The sequence below is a fragment of the Amblyraja radiata genome, chromosome 16 (assembly GCF_010909765.2).
Source record: "Amblyraja radiata isolate CabotCenter1 chromosome 16, sAmbRad1.1.pri, whole genome shotgun sequence".
NCBI classification, from domain to species: Eukaryota; Metazoa; Chordata; class Chondrichthyes; order Rajiformes; family Rajidae; genus Amblyraja; species Amblyraja radiata.
Genome location: NC_045971.1, coordinates 50,841,210 through 50,862,303, shown reverse-complemented (window position 1 = coordinate 50,862,303; position 21,094 = coordinate 50,841,210). Strand labels below are relative to the sequence as shown.

General features: G+C 51.0%; 1 protein-coding gene and 1 pseudogene across 1 annotated transcript in view; both read right to left on the bottom strand.

Moving 5' to 3' along the window:
• The window catches only part of LOC116982309, a 999,615-nt pseudogene that overhangs the window by 476,008 nt on the left and 502,513 nt on the right, over positions 1 to 21,094 (bottom strand).
• Positions 16,621 to 21,094, bottom strand: part of LOC116981706 (zinc finger protein 271-like) — a 162,678-nt gene continuing 158,204 nt past the window's right edge. Inside the window, exons 5-7 of the mRNA XM_033034759.1 lie at positions 20,010 to 20,768; positions 19,747 to 19,887; positions 16,621 to 16,650 (exon numbers count right to left, since the gene is read on the bottom strand). Coding sequence (XP_032890650.1) covers positions 16,621 to 16,650; positions 19,747 to 19,887; positions 20,010 to 20,768 — 930 coding nt within the window. The remainder of the gene's footprint in view (positions 16,651 to 19,746; positions 19,888 to 20,009; positions 20,769 to 21,094) is intronic.

Below are 21,094 nucleotides of genomic sequence, written 5' to 3'. Positions count from 1 at the left end.
TGAGAGAGAGAGAGAGAGAGAGAGGCTGTGTTTTTCTCAGCTCCAGTGGCTGAGAAGTTTTAAACAGCCTTTGAAGGATTCTGTCGCTGGGAAAGGAACAGAGGGGCTTCATAGTCTAACTTATTGTTGGACTGTTGAAACTTTCCAATGCTTTAAAAACTCCTCCATTTAGCGTGAAAATCCCTTGATAATTTTCTACATTGTCGAGGGAGCAGGGTGCGGTTGTCATTGGCGGACTGCCAAGAGTGCCTGGATATCGAGGGTTTGAAGTTTTTCGGTGCCTTTGCTGTGTTTTGGCACTGATTCTCTGCCCTAAAGTCATTTTGCACAGTGCGGCTGCCTGGCTTAATGTGAAGACGGTGCTTTTGCGTTCGGCAAGACAGGGCGAGCTGGCTTTCTGGCGTGGACGAGTTTGGAACTTTCCTTCTTCAGCTGGAGGACTTTGCTTTTTGAGGATTGCTTTGGACTGTGACAGTCCCTGGGAATTAATTTGCTGAGCTGCTGGACTGCGGGAGCTGGTTTGTGCCTCTGCCCGGATGGCGATGGCGGGGGCGCGGCAGAAGGCGAGGAGCTACGCAGTAGTGACATCAGCAGCGGAAGCGAGGCCATCTGAACATGAGCCTCATGTTGACTTGGACTGGGACAGTTTTGGTATCTCGGTTCAAACTGGGCCCCAGATGTCCAGGGGAGCAATTACGAAGGCTATGAATGCCCTTCTTGGTAGGGGGGCTATTGTCTCTTCCGAGCTCGAGAGGGGAAAGGTTGAGATGATATTGAAGAACCGGGAGGATGTGGCCACAGTGGTGGAGAGGGGGATTTCAGTGGGGGTGTCCATATACAGGTGGACCCATGGGTGTCCAGGGTGAGACCGGTTCTCCTGCGGAGTTGCCCTACATGTATTCCGGATGCGACACTCATTCCACACCTGTCTCAGATTGGGGAGGTGCGGTCTAAGTGCTTTAGGCTCATGCACCCTGGGGGGGACCCGGAGGAAAAAGGGATTCTCAGTTTCAAAAGGAGGGTGTTCGTGAAGGTGGGGGAGGGGGAAGGCGATGAGGGGAGTTTCGAGGTGGAGTGTAGGGGTCTCCCTAGAACCGTGCGTTGGAGTTGGGGAAAAGCACGGTGTCATGCGTGCGGTTGTTATGGACATCTCCGTAAGGAATGTCCTAATCACGGGGTCGCTGCCAGAATTTCTAGCGCAGCGGCCCAGGAATGCACTGCTGGCCCATCAGCGGTGGCTCGTCATGCCTCGGAGGGGCGGGGTGGAATTGCTGACCTGGCTGGGGCTGCTGGCTCTGCCTCGGTGATCCGGGGCAGCGGGATAGCCCTTCTGGGTCTGCAGTTTCCGCCTTGGGGACCCGGGGCAGCGAGGGCCCCCGCCCCCTACATTCTGAACCTGTGGGGGTGGCTGAAGGTGAGGCAGAGAGAGGGTGGAGAGAAATGGAAGCAGCAGAAGAAGAAGAGGAATAAGCAGAAAAAGATTACCCAAGCGAGTCAAAAGCAGGTGGGTGTGCAACTGCCGAGTGCGGAGATCACCCAAGGGTTGCCTGTCAGCTCCAGGGAGGTCCAGAGTGAAACTGCCGTGGCCCAGCAAGGAGCTGAGGTGGCTCTGACGGGAGTAGGGAAGGTAACACGTGCGGGTGGTAAAGTGGCTGGGGGTAGTGTGGAGGCGGAAGACCCTTCCTTTATGGAGGTCACCACACCGCCGCATGCTAGTGGGACAAAAAGGAGGATTGGGCCTGGCGAGGAAGAGTAAGGACGGGAGTCCAAAGTAAGGGGGGTGCAGTTTTCAAGTCCTTCCACCACCGATGTGGGTGGAGGTCAGGAAATTACGTCTTCTGGGTTGGAGGTTGAGCCTCCGCTTCAGGTTGGTACCATAGGGTCATGTGACGTGGTAGAACCCTCTGGAGCTGTGTCCTCTGGGCGGGGGGAGGTTCTTTCGTCACAGGGGCCCTCCGAGGGAGGTATCTCATCGTGTGTTGATCTTGGCTCCCCTGGGGGTGCGTCCTCTGGGTCGGAGGGGGTCCCCTCGTTTCAGAGGCGTACTAAGGGTGTTAGCACGCAGGAGGGTGGGACAAGCTCCCCTGGTAGTGTGGACCCTGAGACGGGGGATGAGCAGAGTCAGCCCGAGGGAGGGGGGCCGGGGGGAATGGTGTACCAATCAGTGCTCAATATTGGAGCCAGTGGAGGTGCCGAGGTGTGTATTGTACTGCAGTCTGATTTGGCAGGGGAGAGAAAAAAGACTGGTGGAGAGCCTCTGGGTGTTGCCAATGGAGTGGGTGCTTTCGGTGCTGTGGAGGTCGGAGGTGTTTCGGGCAGCGACCTTCTTTCGGATTCTGGGGGTGCCAGTTTACCACAGACCCTGGGGGTGCCTCTTGTTTTCTCTTCCCCAGGCCCAGATGTGGAGGGTGAGGACAGAGCCCAGGAGCCCAGCCAGTCAGTGGGCTGCGTGATGCGGATAGGGGCTTCGGGACCCTTCCCCGGCATTGATCCTGGGGGTGGTGACATGTCGGAGGAGGGGGTGAGGGATGGGGCCAGTTTGTGTGAAGAGGTTAGCAAAATTCCAGAGAGCTCTGGTCTTTCGATTTCTGAAAATGACCTTGGTGATTCTGAGCGTGTTGTGTCAGGTGCGAGTAACTTGGCCGATAGCCCAGGAACCAAGGACGAGTCTCATGCAATTGTTATCTGTGAGGTGCGCGAGTTTTTAAAAACAAGCCGTACCAGCAGGACAAAGATTGATGCTGCTAAGAGACGGTGGGCTGATCTGTCGGCCTTAGTTGAAACTCTCGAGGCTATCCTTGCCACCGAGGATAGTGATCTTCCTGGCTCTGAGCAGTGCCAGCTTAGGGGCTTTTTGGAGCTCCTAAGAGAGAGAGGGGTACAGAGCCCAGGAGGAGAAGTGGGAGGATTTCAATCTAATGTACCAGTGCATTCACGTTAGTTACCCTAAATTTAAACGGGAGTAGAGCGAGTTTTCGCAGATTCCAGCTTTTATCGGTCCTTGGGGAGGAGAAATGTGCAGTGTGTTTTCTGCAGGAGACGCATACTGTTGTCAGTGATGAACCCACCTGGAGATTGGAGTGGGAAGGTGAGGTCTATATGAGTCATCTTAGCTCAAATTCGAGTGGGGTGGCATTCTGTTGGCTCAGAATTTCCTGCCCAATATTATAAAAGTGCAAGAAGTTGTGCCAGGACGTTTGCTCCATCTGGCAGTGAGCCTGGATGGCATGCCGTTGCATTTCATTAACATGTATGCCCCCAGCTCCGGCACGATGCAGGCCGGCCTACTTCAGGAGGTGAGTGCTCTGTTGAGCACTATTGATCGGGGAGAGTGTGTCTTCCTTGGGGGGGACTTTAACTGCACACTTGAGGTGCGAGATCGTTCTGGTACTCAGTGTGCCCCTGCTGTAGCGAAGAAGCTGAGAGGGTTGATTTATTCTTTTGAGTTGGTTGATGCGTGGCGGGACCTCAACCCAGACTCCACTGCTTTTTCACGGAGGTCTGAGGGCGGTGGTTCCCGCATTGATCGAATATATATCTCCCGAGCGTTTGTTTCCCGTGTCTCACCGGCCTCAATGCAGCTGGTGCCATGCTCGGACCATTGTCTGGTGCGTGCGGATTTTAATCCAGCGTGCGCTCGGGCCGGGTCTGCGTACTGGCACTTTAATAACCGGCTGCTGGAGGATCGGTGTTTCCGGGAGTCATTCAGTCGGTTTTGGGTGAGGTGGAGAGAGAGGCAGAGGTGCTTCTCTTCCCTTAGGCAGTGGTGGGATGTGGGGAAAGCTCACATCCGTATTTTTTGTAAGGAATACACGTGGGGGTCGACCGGGCGGCGGGACTCAGCGGTTGAGAAGATTGAGAGGGAGCTGATGGGCGCAGAGTCTCGCCTGGGTCGGATTGGAGGTGACTCTTGCGAATGGGGTGTGTTTCATGAGAAGAAGGAAGCCTTGAGGAACCTGCAACTTGAGAGGTCCCGAGGCGCTTATGTGAGGGCGCGGGTCCAGATGCTGCACGATCTGGATCGAGCTTCGCCTTTCTTTTTCTCTCTGGAGAAAGGGCGGGGAGCCCGCAAGCAGCTCGTGGAGCTGCTAGCAGATGATGGCTCCTCTGTCACGGATCCAGAGATGATTAGTGCCTTGGTCAGGTCCTTTTATGGATCCCTGTTGTCCGCAGGTGGAGTCAGCGGGGAAGCTCAGCAGGACCTGTGGGAGAGTCTACCGAGTATAGATAGGGAGGTGGCCGATCTTCTTGATGGCCCTTTATCTTTGGAGGAGTTGACTCGTGCATTGCATCAGCTCAGGAGGGGTAATTCCCCGGGCTGGATGGGCTGACGGTAGAGTTTGTAAGAGCTTTCTGGGGTATCCTGGGGGGTGATTACATGTTGGAACGCGGCAAGAGCTTGTCCGGTTGTCGGTGCTGCAGGATCACCCGCGGATGTACAGCAGTGAGCGGCCCTTCACCTGTTCTGACTGCGGCAAAGGCGTCAAGTCGTCGCCGGACCTGATGGAGCACAGGCGCATGCACACCGGGGAGCGGCCCTACACCTGCAGCGACTGCGGCAAGAGCTTCATCCGCTCCAGCAACCAGCTGAAGCACCAGCGCACCCACACCGGCCTGCGCCCCTATACCGGCAAGGGCTTCACCCAGTCCAGTCACCTGCTGGTGCATCAGCGCACCCACACCGGCGAGCGCACCCACACAGGGGAGCGACCCTACACATGCAGAGACTGCGGCAAGAGCTATACCATCTCCCACAAGCTGCTGGTGCTCCAGCGCACCCAAACCGGTGAGCGGCCATTCACCTGCGCCCATTGCGGCAAAAGCTTCACCTGCTCCAACATCCTGCTGGCGCACCAGCGCACCCACACCGGCGAGCGCCCCTACACATGCTCCCAGTGGGGTAAGGGCTTCACCAGGTCCAGCAGCCTGCTGGAGCATCAGCGCACCCACACCGGTGAGCGCCCCTACACCTGCACCCAATGCAGCAAGGGCTTCACCCGGTCCAGTCAACTGCTGGTGCACCAGCGCACCCACACCCGCGAGCGTCCCTACACCTGCACCCAGTGCGGCAAGGGCTTCACCCGCTCCGACAACCTGCTGTTCCACCAGCGGGTGCACGCCGGCGACCGTCCCGTCCCCAGCCCGGTGTGTGGAGAGTGCTTTTCCATGGCCTCCCAAGCCCTGTCTCACCAGCGCGTGCACAGCAGTGGCCAGCCCTACGACCAAAGATCTTATAGCAGAGCAAGATGGCCTACTCCTACGCAAAACACGTAGTACAGTCATGGGCAGATTCATGGGTGATGATAGGACCCATTTTAGCAACCAGCCTCCGCCATCCTGTTCCGCCATCTTGCTTCGCCATCTTGCTTGCGGCCGAATATCGGATCTTTGCTTCCGCCTCCGCTCCCGTATCTTCGCAAGTCTTTGACTTGGGCGGGGAGAAGGGAGCGCGGCCCGGGGAGAGGGAGGTGCGCGGCCCGGGACAGCGGGGAGAGGGAGGTGCGCGGCCCGGGGAGAGGGAGGTGTGCGGCCCGGGGCAGCGGGGAGAGGGGGCGCGCGGCCCGGGGCAGCGGGGACAGAGGAAGGGAGTAGTGCAAGTGGGGTAGTGGTGGCGCGGGAGGGCTGGGTAGGGCCGGGGGGGTAGAGAGCAAAGATCTTATAGCGGAGCTCCGGTACAAGGTCTTTGGGAGAGGGAGGTGGGGTAGGGGCCGGGATGCAGGGAGCATGGGGAGAGATGTGGGGTTGGGGGCTGGTGTGTTAAGGGACTACAGCGTAGGAGGGAGGGAGACATTGTAGTGTGGGGGAGAGGCGAGGGAGTGCGGTGGGGGGGGGGGGGGGAGTTGAGGGGTGGGATCGGGCCTAATGGTGTGAAGTTGCGGGGAGGTTTACAATTTTTATTATTTAATGTCCCTTGTCTGGTCTGAAATAAAGTTCATCATTGGATATAAAAATCAGAAGAAATATAATTGTGTGTGTTTATATCACATTCATGTATGTGTGTTTATAAACATTTTATTCTTTAACAAGAATTAACAGAAGTATGAACTAACAGAATTATGAATCTAACCCTATATCACGCACAAAAACGGTTCCCCCGCAATGTTGATTACCCTGCGAGTCCGGTCGGGTCGGGTCGGGTAGGTTCCGGTTACTACAAAATCAACTCAAACACAGCTTATGAGCCATTTAAAAAGAAATGATTTAAAAAACATTAAAAAAAAAAGAAAATTACCAGAGTCACATTTTATTCTTGACAAGTATTAACAGAAGTATGAACCGACATAATTCTGAATCTAACCCTATATCACACAAACAAACTGTTCCCCCGCAACGTTGATTACACTGCGAGTCGAGTCGGGTCAGGTAGGCTCCGGTTACTAAAATGGGCGGGGGAAAATCCCAGGATCCCCTCCGTAGCGTACTGCACGTCAGCCCATTGCATTTCGCAGGAGTAGCCTATCTTGGTCCGCTATAGGATATTTGCTACGACTGCCCGTACTGCGGTGAGGAGTTTGACAGCTCGCGGGGGTTGCAGCAGCTCCGGCGGATCGACGACGGCGAGCAGCTGCTCCCACTGTGACAAGAGAGCGCGGGGGCTGCGGGAGCACCAGCGGATACACACCGGAGAGAGACCCTTTCTATGCACTGAGTGTGGCAAGTGTTTCACCCACATGTCCAGCCTGTGGCAGCACCGGCGTACCCACAGCAGTGAGCGTCTCTTCCCCTGCCCGTCCTGTGGTAAAGGCTTCAACCGGTTGACCACCTGCTGGAGCACCGGCGAGTTCACACCGGCCAGCGCCCCTTCACCTGCCCGCTCCTCCAGCCTGCTGGCACACCTACACGTGGATAGATAGCGCTGTTTAGGTAGACACAATATACTGGAAGGAATGGGTAACGTTTCACGTCGTTCCTTCGGTCACCCATTTCGTCTCTCCAGAGATGCTGCCTGTCCCGCTGAGTTACTCCAGCACTTTATGTCCTTTTTTGTAAACCAGCATCTGCTGTTCCTTGTTTTTAAATCATTTTCGTTAACCATCTCTGCACCTTCTCCAAAGCCTCCACATCAGTCCAGTAATGAAGTGACCAGAACTGTATGCAATACTCCAAATACTTCCTGACCAAAGTCCCTTAAAGCTGCACATTTACATTCCTCTCTCGCCCCTCTCCATCCACCCCCCCCCCCCCACCACCACTGGTACACAAATTCTCTCCACTCCACCCTCTCATGCCCCCCTCCACTCTCTCACACACTCCCTCTCTCGCTCCCTGTCTCTCTCACACAATCCCTCTGTCACTCCCTGTCTCTCTCACACACTCCCTCTCTCGCTCCCTGTCTCTCTCACACAATCCTTCTCTCTGTCTCTCTCTCACACACTCCCTCTCTCTTGCTCTCTCACGCACACAATCCCGCTCTCTCTCACACACAAACACTACCTCTCTCAGTCTCTCTCTCTATCTCACACACACACACACACAGTCCCTCTCTTTCTCACACACACGCTCCCTCTCTCTCTCACACACGCACTCTCTCACACACCCTCTCTCTCACGCACACACACTCACGCACACACACCAAACGCCTCCGCTCGGCTCGCAATGACCAATATGATCTCCCGATGGCTCAGCACTTCAACTCCCCCTCCCATTCTGAATCCAAACTTTTTGTCCTGGGCCTCCTCCATGGCCAGAGTGAGGCCCATCGTAAATTGGAGGAGCAGCACCTCATATTTCGCTTGGGCAGTTTGCACCCCAGCGGTATGAACATTGACTTCTCTAATTTCAGGTAGTCCCTACATTCTCCTCCCCTCCCCAGCTCTCCATCAGCCCACTGGCTCCACCTCTTCCTTTCTTCTTCCCGCCTCCCCCAGCCTCACATCAGTCTGAAGAAGGGTTTCGACCGGAAACGTTGCCTATTTCAAGTTCAAGTTCAAGTGAGTTTATTGTCATGTGTCCCTGTATAGGACAATGAAATTCTTGCTTTGCTTCCTTCGCTCCATAGATGCTGCCTCACCCGCTGAGTTTCTCCAGCATTTTTGTCTCCCTTCGATAAGGAAAAAATCCCTTAAAACCGAGATGAGAAGAACTTTTTTCACACAGAGAGTGGTGAATCTCTGGAACTCCCTGCCACAGAGGGTAGTCGAGGCCAGTTCATTGGCTATATTTAAGAGGGAGTTAGATGTGGCCCTTGTGGCTAAGGGGATCAGAGGGTATGGAGAGAAGGCAGGTACGGGATACTGAGTTGGATGATCAGCCATGATCATATTGAATGGCGGTGCAGGCTCGAAGGGCCGAATGGCCTACTCCTGCACCTAATTTCTATGTTTCTACGTTTCTATGCTCTTTGTAGATCTCGCCACTCCCATCTGGCAAATTGATTAAAAGATTGCTTTGGTTTACCTTTAACAATTTTGTTGCTGTCTGCTTTCTTTAAGAGACGAACTTTGACAACTGTGCTCTTTGTAATCCTTCAGAATTAAGGTTGTACTATCAATAATGAAAGAAAATGCCAACAATCTCCAGAAATGATAAGAAATTAATCTCGCCTTCATGCATATCTGTAGCCGAAGGGCAGTCGTACACCTCCCCACTACTTCAAAGATTGTTCCTGCACTTGGCAATATCGTTTGGTGTTTGGCGGCTGAAACGCGGCGGCGGGGCTACAGACAGCCCAGCACCCGGGTGAATCAGCCAAAGTGTGGGTCGGTGGGGGTGAATCATCCCGGTGTGTGGGTCGGGGGGGGGGGGGGTGAATCACCCCGGTGTGGGGGTCGGGGGTGAATCACCCTTGTAGGGAGGTCGTGGTGCCGGTGCAGTGACTCTGAGTGTGTGGAGGGACCAGACTGTCCCCAACTCTGCTGCAGCTGCCGGGGATGTTGCCGGGTTTATGGCCCCGTGTGTCCGCTGCCCGGAGCCGCGGTCCTGCTCCACCCGGCCCCGTGTGTGTGTGTGTGTGCTGCCTAACCGCAGCCCGTGAAAATGCGGTGGGAGCCAGGCCAGCTTGGGGGAGTAAGGGATGGGAGCCCCTGTCCCACTTAGGAAACCTGAACGGTAACCTCTGGTGACCTTGCGCCCCACCCAAGGTTTCCGTGAGGTTCCCGGAGGTTTTGGTCACTCTCCCTAATGGTCGAAAGTGGTTTCCGCGTAGTCGAGGCTTCTTCTATGTTCCTGCGATTATTTTAACAAATTCAAAACCGGCCTCGACTAAAAATAGGTCGCTGTTTGGTCGAAGGCAGTGGAGTGCGGTCAGTGTTTACTTACAGGCAGTCGAAGGCAATCTCCTTCGCTGACCGGCCATTTTGATAGGCTCATTGGAGTTTTCAGCAAACATCCTATAGGATCTTTGGTTTTCTGGAATCAGAAGATCCGCGCATAGGTCAAATGCCTGCTAACTTTATTAAACTTCTTTAAACTGACCCCACTCCTTCTCCCCCCCTTTACTACACCTTCTCTCCCCCTTCTCTCTCCTTCTCTCCCCTTATCCCTCCTTCTCTCTCCCCTTCTCGCTCCTTCTCTCCCCCCTTCTCCCACCTTATCTCCCCTTCTCTACCCCCTCTCTCTCCCCTTCTCTGTCCTTCTCTCCCTTCTTTCCTCTTCTCCCCCCCCCCTCCCGCGCTCTCTAACCGACTTTACGGTGCTCTGTGGCAGCCTTTTACTTTCCTCTTCATCGCGCAGACATTGCTCCTCCGCTGTCCCTGGCCCCCACCTTCGCGATGTGTTTGTTTGTGTGTGTGTGTGTGTGTGTGTGTGTGTGTGTGTGTGTGTGTGTGTGTGTGTGTGTGTGTGTGTGTGTGTGTGTGTGTGTGTGTGTGTGCGCGCGCGCGCGCGTGTGTGCGCGGTCGGTAGCAAAGATCCTGTAGGATCTTTGGTCAGTAGATGCAGCTCACGCTTCGGTCGAGGCTTTCCAGTCGATTGACCAAAACCTCTGGCGACTCATGGAAACATTGGGTGGGACGCAACGTAATTAGAGGTTTCCGTTCAGGGTTCCTAAGTGAGACAGGGGAGGGTCGGTACGTGGCCAGCTTGGAGGAGTAAGGGGAATGGGAGGTAGCCAGCTTGGAGGATTAACGAATGGGGGGTACTCACCTAGGGGGTACCGTTTGGCATGTAACCAGCTTGGGGATAAGGTATGGAGGTGGCCAGTGTGGGGAACATGAGAGATGGGAGGTCGCCAGGTTGGGGGAGTAAGGAATGGGAGGTAGGCAGCTTGGGGTAGTAAGTGGAATGGGAGATAGGCAACTTGGGGGAGTAAGGAAAATCAGAGGACGCCAGCTTGGGGGAGTAAGGAGAATCAGAGGCCGCCAGCTTGGGGGAGTAAGGGGAATGCAAGGAGTATTCGTAATAAGGTGGATGAGTTGACTGTGCAGATAGGTATTTTTGATTATGATATAGTCGGGATCACGGAGACATGGCTCCAAGGTGACCAAGGCTGGGAGCAGAACATCAAGGGATATTCAATATTCAAAGGGATGGACAGAAAGGAAAAGGAGGAGGGGTAGCGTTGCTGGTTAGAGAGGAGATGAACGCAATAGAAAGGAATGACATTAGCTTGGAGGATGTGGAATCGATATGGATAGAGCTGCGAAACACTAAGGGGCAGAAAACGCTCGTGGGTGTTGTGTACAGGCCACCTAACAGTAGTAGTGAAGTTGGGGATGGCATCAAACAGGAAATTAGAAATGCGTGCAACAAAGGTAAAACAGTTATAATGGGTGACTTCAATCTACATATAGATTGGGTGAATCAAATTGGCAGGGGTGCTGAGAAGAGGTTTTCTTGGAATGTATGCGGGATAGTTTTCTATACCAACATGTAGAGGAACCAACGAGAGAGCAGGCTATTCTAGACTGGGTATTGAGTAATATGGAAGGGTTAGTTAGCAGTCTTGTTGTGCGTGGCCCCTTGGGCAAGAGCGACCATAATATGGTTGAGTTCTTCATTAGGATGGAGAGTGACATTGTTAATTCAGAAACAATGGTTCTGAACTTAAAGAAAGGTAACTTTGAGGGTATGAGATGTGAATTGGCCAAGATTGACTGGCAATTCATTCTTAAAGGATTGACTGTAGATATGCAATGGAAGGCATTCAAAGACTGCATGGATGAACTACAACAATTGTTCATCGCTGTTTGGCAAAATAATAAATCAGGGAAGGTAGTACATCCGTGGATAACAAGGGAAATCAGGGATAGTATCAAAGCAAAATATGAAGCGTACAAATTAGCCAGATAAAGCAGTCTACCAGAGCACTGGGAGAAATTCAGAGACCAGCAGAGAAGGACAAAGGTCTTAATTAGGAAAGGGGAAATAGATTATGAAAGAAAACTGGCAGGGAACATAAAAAACTGACTGCAAACGTTTTTATAGATATGTGAAGAGAAAGAGATTAGTAAAAACAAATGTAGGTCCCTTGCTGTCAGAAACAGGTGAATTGATCATGGGGATCAACGACATGGCGGACCAATGGAATAACTACTTTGGTTCTGTCTTCACCAAGGAAGACATAAATAATCTGCCGGAATTGGCAGGGGACCGCGTGTCAAATGAGCTGGAGGAACTGAGTGAAATCTAGGTTAGCCGGGAAGTGGTGTTAGATATATTAAATGGATTAAAGGCCGATAAATCCCCAGAGCCAGAGAGGCTGCATCCCAGAGTACTTAAGGAAGTAGCTCCAGAAATAGTGGATGCATTAGTGATAATTTTTCTAAACCCTTTAGATTCTGGAGTAGTTCCTGAGGATTGGAGGTTAGCTAATGTAACCCCACTTTTTTAAAAAACGAGGGAGAGAGAAAATGGGGAATTACAGACCAGTTAGTCTAACATCGGTAGTGGGGAAACTGCTAGAGTCAGTTATTGAAAGATGGGATAGCAGCACATTTGGAAAGTGGTGAAATAATTGGACAAAGTCAACATGGATTTACGAGAGGTAAATCATGTCTGACGAATCTCATATAATTTTTCGAGGATGTAACTAGTAGAATGGACAGGGGAGAACCAGTGGATGTGTTATATCTGGACTTTCAGAAGGCTTTCGACAATGTCCCACATAACAGATTAGTATACAAACTTAAAGCACACAGTATTGGGGGTTTAGTATTGATGTGGATAGAGAACAGGCTGGCAGACAGGAAGCAAAGAGTAGGAGTAAACGGGTCATTTACAGAATGGCAGGCAGTGACTCGTGGGGTACCGCAAGGCTCAGTGCTGGGACCCTAGCTATTTACAATATATATTAATGATTTGAACGAGGGAATTAAATGCAACATCTCCAAGTTTGCGGATGACACTAAGCTGGGGGGCAGTGTTAGCTGTGAGGAGGATGCTAGGAGGCTGCAAGGTGACTTGGATACGCTGGGTGAGTGGGCACCAGTCATTGAAAGTAGGCATGCAGGTGCAGCAGGCAATAAAGAAAGCGAATGGTATGTTGGCATTCATAGCAAAAGGATATGAGTATAGGAGCAGGGAGGTTCTGCTGCAGTTTTACGGGGTCTTGGTGAGACCACACCTGGAGTATTGCGTACAGTTTTGGTCTCAAAATCTGAGGAAGGACATTATTGCCATAGAGGGAGTGCAGAGAAGGTTCACCAGGCTGATTCCTGGGATGTGAGGACTTTCTTATGAAGATGGACTGGTTAGACTAGGATTGTACTCGCTAGAATTTAGGAGATTGAGGGGGGATCTTATAGAAACTTACAAAATTCTTAAGGGATTGTACAGGCTAGATGCAGGAAGATTGTTCCCGATTTTGGGGAAGTCCAGGACAAGGGGTCACAGCTTAATGATAGACGGGAAATCCTTTGGAACCGAGATGAGAAGAACATTTTTGTCTCCCTTCGATAAGGGGGAAATCCCTTAAAACCGAGATGAGAAGAACTTTTTTCACACAGAGAGTGGTGAATCTCTGGAACTCTCCGCCACAGAAGGTAGTTGAGTCCAGTTCATTGGCTTTTTTAAAGAGGGAGTTGGATGTGGCCCTTGTGGCTAGAGGGATCAGGGGGTGTGGAGAGAAGGCAGGTACGGGATACTGAGTTGGATGATCAGCCGGGAGGTATTGAATGGAGGTGCAGGCTCTAAGGGCCGAATGGCCTACTCTTGCACCAATTTTCTATGTTTCTATGAATGGGAGGTGCCCAACTTGGGGGTGTAAGGGTAATGGGAGATAGCCAGCTTGGGGGAGTAAGGGGCATGTGGGGTAAGCAGCTTGGGGGAGGAAAGAGAATCAGAGGTCGCCAGCTTGGGGAGTAAGGGGAATGGGAGGTAGCCAGCTTGGTGGATTGTTCTGCACATTGACCGGGAGGTGTTGAAATCGCCCGTTCACACGCAGCCGCCAGAGCACACAGTGTACATACAGTGATGACAAACGCATTAAATGCAATATCCAGTGCAGAACAGTGCATAATTGTGTTGCAGAAAACCCGGGGTAGCACGGGCCAAGAGGGGCCGAAGGGCCTATCTCCTGCAGGGCGATCATCGACGCTGTCGGTGTGGAGTTTGCACGCCTACCCCTCCGTGGTGGACCGGAAGCGGGTCGGGACAGGGGAGGCGAGCTCAGCCTTCCAAGCCTCAACCCAAGCTCAGCCTTCTTCCCGCGCATCCTAGCCCCGACGGGCGGTGTGCCGCCTTTTTCCTCCCCGGACAACAACTGAGGGGAAAAACACAGACGAAACCTCTTCCAACCCCCCGAATCCCCAGGGAATGCCCCTGTCCTGTCTTTGAAATCAAGCCGTCACAATTGTGCACGATCAGTCAGCATTATCCTTTTTTTTAATATATAGACGAAAGCTGATCAAGTTCAAGTTGGAATTTATTGTCACATGCACCAATTAAGGTACAGTGATATGTGAGTTACCATATAGCCATACTGAGTAAAAAGCAACAAGACACACAGCCACATAAAATAAAATCTAACATAAACAACCACCACAGTGGAATCCACATTCCTCACTATGATGGAAGGTAATAAAGTTCAATCATCTTCCCCTTTTGTTCACCCGTGGTCGAGGCTGTTGAACCCTCCGCAGTCGCCGCTCGCTGCCAACACACGACATAAAAGTCCCTTTAAACTTCCATGATCCAAAGACATCTTCATGAAGAAGGCCTATGCTTGGACAGCTATCCAGCCAGAAAACACGAAAGCATTGCGAGAGTTTGTGATTATTCTTAGAAGTATGAAAGAAATGACTACCCTCTTAGACCACATGCAAGAAATGAATGTTGTTAGCAATATGAAAATTATCACTGTAAAACTGCCCTATAGACTTAGAGAAAAGATAAAGCTGGTCTGTTAGAGGAAAATGAGAATGGATAGGCCATGCTTCTTGATCTGGGGAACTTCATAGAAAAGGAAGTACGATTCATGTCAGATTTACACTAGGGAGTATTCAAGATCCTAAACCAATCGCAACTGTCAACGGTTCTACCTTTACTAAAACAAAAGGAAGATCAGGACCTAAGGGAAGTAGTTTTGATTCCGCTCTAAATACCTGCAGAAACGAAAGGCCAAAAGGAAGAAGATACATCTACTGTTACGCCAAGATGGTTCTGCTTGTCATCCACCGTGAAGACAGAGGAATGACAAAGAGATGGCCCAGGAGAGGTGGGGGGGGGGGTTGTCGATGACTGGTCAGCTCGGACCTTGCATCCCATCCCAAGAATGGACACCACATTCTTGACAGGGCCAAGGAGAGCTTGTAACAGGAACAATTCTCCATCCGTTTCGCACCACGGATGGCTGCCCTGCTGAGTTCTACCGGCACTTTGGAGGGGAAAGGACAGGTGACCTGTCAGGTCTGGACCTTTCTTTGGACTGATGGAGTCGGGGGATGAAGCTGGAAAAAAGAGATGGGGTCGGGACAGACTCCAGGACTTGATTAGGAGGGGGGAGTCTCCGTAATTTGGAAAATTCAATGTTCATGTCATTGGGCTGTATGCTATGAGGTGCTGTTCCTTCAGTTTGCGTGTCACCTCATTCTGGCAATGGAGTAGGCCCAGGACAGAAAGATCAGTGTGGGAGTAGGAAGGGGAGTTAAATGGTTGGCAACTGGGAGATCCAGCAGGCCTTGGCGGACTGAGCTCAAGTGTGGGGTGAAATGCACGACTAGTCCTGATAGACATTAGACAAGAGACGATAGGTGCAGGAGTAGGCCAATCGGCCCTTCAAACCAGTACCACCATTCAATGTGATCATCCACAATCAGTACTGTTACTGCCTTCTCACCTTATCCCCTGACTCTGCTATTTTTAAGACCCCTATCTAGCTCTCGCTAGAAAGTATCCAGAGAACCTGCCTCCACCACCCTCTGAGGCAGAGAATTCCACAGACTCACAACTCACTGTGTTGAAAAGTTTCCTCATCTCCGTTCTAAATGTCTTACCCCTTATTCTTAAACTGTGACCCCTGGTTCTGGACTCCCCCAACATCGGGAACATGTTTCCTGCCTCTAGCGTGTCCAAACCCTTAATAATCCTATATGTTTCAAATACATGCCCTCTCATCCTTCTAAACCCCAGAGTATACAAGCCTAGCCGTTCCATTTTCTCAGCATATGACAGTCCGGCCATCCCGGGAATTAACCTGGTGAACCTTTGGAGAACAAAACTGCACACAATACTCCAGGTGTGGTCTCACCAGGGCCCTGTACAACTGCAGAACGACTTATTTGTTCCTATACTTAACTGCTCTTGTTATGAAGACCAACATGCCATTCGCTTTCTTCACTGCCTGCTGTACCTGCATGCTTACTTTTAGTCACTGATGAACAAGGACCCCCAGATCCCGTTGTACTTCCGCTTTTCCCAACTTGATGCCATTTAGATAATAATCTGCATTCCTGTTTCTGTTACCAAAGTGGACAACCTCACATGTATCCACATTAAACTGCATCTGCCATGCATCTGCCCACTCACCCAACCTGTCCAAGTCACCCTGCATTCCCATAGCATCCTCCTCACAGTTCACACTGCCACCCAGCTTTGTGTCATCTGCAAATTTGCTAATGATACTTTGAATCCCTTCACCTTAATCATTCATGTATATTGTATATTGTCCCAGCACCGAGTCTTGCTGTACCCCAGCAGTCACTGCCTGCCATTCTGAAAGGGACCCATTATTCCATACTCTTTGTTTCCTGTCTGCCAACTAATTTTCTATCCGTCAGCACTCTACCCCCAATACCATGTGCTTTAATTTTGCCCACTAATCTCCTATGTGGGACCTTATCAAATGCTTTCTGAAAGTCCAGGTACACTACATCCACTGGCACTCCCTTGTCCATTTTCCGAGTTACATCTTCAAGAAATTCCAGAAGATTAGTCAAGCATGATTTCCCCTTAGTAAATAATTGACTCCAGCATCTTCCCCACAACCGATATCAGGCTAAAGCAGGGATGGGGAACCTGCGGCCTTAAGGTCACATGCGGCCTTCTAGGCCATTAAGTGCGGCCTTTTGAATGAATCCAAATTTTGTAGAATAAATCAGTTTATATTTATATTAATATGTTTTTGTTCGTCTTTTATTATTTTAATTTTAATCTTTAAATGAACGTATTTAAAATACCAAAGAGTAAAATAAGCTTCAACAAAATTAGCATATTTTAGCATTCAAATTAGTATTTCAACCTCACCTAGTTGTTGTCTCCAAGGCTGCTATAGAACTACAGATGGAATTGATTGAGCTCTCAGAAGATGACATTTTAAAGTCCTTATTTGATGCTGAAAGATCCGATTGAAATATGGAAAAATGCAATAGAATACCCACGTCTTCGGCAACATGCACGAAAAATGCTTCCTTGCTTTTCAACCACTTATAGCTACGAATCTACATTCTTCTATCTAACCCAAATCAAGATGCCCTTAAGGTCACAAATGACAGATACCCATCTAGAAGATCAGCTGAAACTGCGTACCTCCATTTCACAACCAAATATTCAAATGCTTTCCCACAAAAAGCAGTCACAACAAAGTCATTAAAAGGTTAGTAAACTTTAGAATTAACCTTTTTTTTTTCATTTTCTTGAAGTTAGTACATACTAGTTAGATTTTTACAAAATAAAGTACATTTTGAACTATATCTAATCGATGTTTCAAGGATGCGCATTAGATTACAGCTAACTTAATGCGGCATTCCAACATGAAAAGGTTCCGCACCGCTGGGCTAACGTCTACAATTCCGTTTTCTCTTTCCCGCCTTTCTTAGCTACCCTCCAATCCACAGGAACTGATCCTGAATCTATAGAACATAGGAAAATGATCACCAATGTGTCCAAGATTTCTAGAGCCACTTCCTTAAGTACACTGGGATGCAGACCATCAGGCCATGGGGAATTATTAGCAGGGCTCTCACGTAACTTTTTTTCCCTGTTGCCAGCCGGGCAACCTTGGCAGCTTTTTAGGTTGCCAAATGACAATTTAGGTGGTCATTTAAGATGGCTTGCATGACGCGTGCTCGGACGAAGTGCGTAGTTACTAGTCGGAATTATGCTCAATGAAGCATTCACATATTATTTCTGCTTCAAATAAAGTCACAAACTAACATATTCACCAATCAAGACATGATATATACCACAATGACATGCAGCAAAATTATAATACAGTATCTCAACTCTTTTTACACATTGCATTTAATGTAATTTTTATTATTTCTTTCCACTTCCAAACAAAAATGTGGTTGGATTATTCAGCGTATGATCAATGGTTAACCCGTGTCAATAAATCCTGGCCCTTGATAACATATATGCTTAACCATGCACACTACAGATTGATGCAAGCATGTTTTCTGTGAAGGACCGAAAATTATCATGACATGGCCATAGCTTGGGTCGTTATTGCTATTGGTACAGAAACACTCTCGCTTCCCACATAATTTATCCACAACAAAATATACAGGTTGCAAGGAATTTTCTAAAAGCATTTTATGCTATTAAGGGACAGAAGTTTAGGGGTAACATGAGGGGGAACTTCTTTACTCAGAGAGTGGTGGCGGTGTGGAATGAGCTTCCAGTGGAAGTGGTAGCGGCAGGTTCGTTGGTATCATTTAAAAATAAATTGGATAGGCATATGGATGAGAAGGGAATGGAGGGTTATGGTATGAGTGCAGGCAGGTGGGACTAAGGGAAAAAAGTGGTTCGGCACGGACTTGTAGGGCCGAGATGGCCTGTTTCCGTGCTGTAATTGTTATATGGTTATATGGTTATGATAATAGCTGACAAAACTGACTATACCCATCTTACAGGTTAAACATTACACTAACTAACAAGAGATGGCCAATGGACATAAATGCAGCAAATGTTTGGTAATATATTTAAAGGTGTCAAGACGCCACATTACCAGACATTCAGATTAGATATATGTGGCAATGAAGATACCCAGTTTGTAAGCACCATTAAAAAAAATTGCTTTTCCCATCATTCCCACTTCAGAATTAACGTTAAAATGTCAACTGAAATATATCCTGACCAAATTTGTGATGTATATGACTGACTGTAGAAGTAAAACCTGGATAAATCCAACGTATAGTTGTGAATGTTGCTCATTAAATAACTACAGTACTGATACTTCATATTAACAGCATTGATTTGCCATTAAAATGAATTCTGTAATAACGTGTCAATGACAATCGAAAACTGCGGTTTTAATGTTTCACGTGTTCAAAATGTAATTAATCCATCTTTATGGATTAAAACAAATAACATTGGGAATTAAAACATATTTGATTGCATTCTGTTATCAAACATAGTCAATGTTAGCTCTGATGATATTTCCAGCACAATAGGGGAGGGGGGGGGGGGGCGGTCTATGAAACAGTGCATGATAGATAGATGGTAGTGGGGGGGGGGGCTTGAGAAGGCAATCGGTGTGGATTGGATGTATTGAGGCAGGGGAATTAGTGAGTGTTGGTTGGAGTAGGTAAATTTATGAGGGGAGAGTGCGGGGGTTGTCCGTGGGGTTGAATGGGGGGTCTGTGCAGGATGGATGGGGGTGCAGTGCAGGATGAAGGGGTGAGCAGTGCAGGATGGATGGGAAGGGGGATCAGTACAGGATGAATTGGGGGACCAGTGTAGGATTGATGGGGAGCGGCAGGAGAATCAATGCGAGGTGGTTAGGGAGATCAGTGCAGGATGAATAGATGGGGGGGGGGAGTGGAGAGCACAGGGGATGTCAGTGAGGACTGAATAGAGACAGGAATGGGGATCAGTGCAGGATGGAGAGGAGTGGTCTCAGTATAAGGGGAGTGGAGGGGGGCGTACGAGAGAGGAAGGGGCAGAGGAGGTGGGAAGGAAGGCCAGCGCTCCTCGGACAACACCTGGCAGGCACGGAAATCGCAACCAAAATATGGAGGGGACAGCGGACAGAATATCTTAGCGGCCGCGCGCGCATGCGCACACTCACACACACGCGCGAGGCTTCGGAGGCTTCTGTGAACGGTAATTTCAGCTCAATCCAGCGCTAAATGCAGTCCAACTGTGCCTGTCTCGCCTACAGCCCCGTCTCAATCCAGACATGGCTGTTGGTTAACCTGGCGGGACAGGCAGAGTGAGCTGGGTTTTGCGCTGGCTGTGGGCCTGGGGCACCGTGCCCGTCTGACTCCCGACGCCTCTGGCCATCCCCGGGTGTGGGGGGGGGGGCTCTCGGGTGGTGACGGGGATGAACCAGTGGCGGTTCGGCAGCGATTGCAGCGCCGGAGGCCGAGTGTTTTGGCTCGTCTCCCTCCTTCAATCACCCACCCCCCTTACTCTACTTCCGCATCTGACCGACTCCTCCCTCCTCGGGCAGGGGAAGGAACGCCCACCGCTGTGGGTACGCTGGTGCTGCCACAGGCTGGACATGCGGGTGAAACCCTTGCCACACTCAGCGCACACAAATGGTCTCTCTCCGGTGTGTAACCGCTGGTGCTCCCGCAGCCGCCGTGCTCTGTTGACAGAGTGGGAGCAGCTGCTGCCACAACCCCCGCAAGCTGTCAAACTCCTCACCGCAGTACGGGCAGTCATAGGGCTGGCTACTGGTGTGCGCGGGCCGGTGAGACAGGGCTTGGGAGGCCCGGGCAAAGCGCACACACTGGGCTGGGGAAGGGATAGTCGCTGGCGTGCACCCGCTGATGGGACAGCAGCCTGGTGGAGCGGGTGAAGCCCCTGCCGCACTGAGCGCAGGTGTAGGGGCGCTCGCCGGTGTGGGTGCGCTGGTGCACCAGCAGGTTGTTGGACTTGGTGAAGCCCTTGCCGCACTTGGCGCAGGTGAAGGGGCGCTCGCCGGTGTGGGTGCGCTGGTGCACCAGCAGGCTGCTGGACTGGGTGAAGCTCTTGCCGCACTGGGCGCAGTTGTAGGGCCGCTCCACGGTGTGGGTGCGCTGGTGCTCCAGCAGGTGACTGGACTGAGTGAAGCCCTTGCCGCACTGGGCGCAGGTGTAGGGGCGTTCGCCGGTGTGGGTGCGCTGGTGTTTCACCAGGCTGTCGGACTGGGTGAAGCCCTTGCCGCACTGGGCGCAGAAGTAGGGGCGCTCGCCAGTGTGGGTCCGCAGGTGCACCAGCAGGCTGCTGGACTGGGTGAAGCCCTTGCCGCACTGGGCGCAGGTGTAGGGGCGCTCGCCGGTGTGGGTGCGCTGGTGCACCAGCAGGCAGCTGGAGCGGATGAAGCCCTTGCCACAGTCGTTGCAGGTGTAGGGTCGTTCCCCGGTGTGCAGGCGCCTGTGCCTCTTCAGTTCCGGCAACGACTTGAAGCCTTTGCCACATTCGGAGCAGTTGAAGGGGCGTTCTCCCGTGTGCACCCGCTGGTGGATCTCCAGATGGCTCGGGCACTGCCAGGCCTTGCCACACACGTCACACACATAACTCTTCTCCTTGTTGTGCCTCGTCATGTGGTCCTCCATCGCAGCTCAGCCCCTCGAAGCTCAGCCCGCACACGGCTACTAAACCCTGCATGAGGGGAACACAGAGGGCCAACAAGCTGGCAAACAGGACATTACTAGCACATATTAGGTGCGTTTATGGCGGATGAAACAGTTATATAATTCGTTATATAATTAACCGTTATATAATTCTGCGCGGCACAGTGTCGCAGCGGTACAGTTGCTGCCTCACCGCCAGAGACCCGGGTTCGATCCTG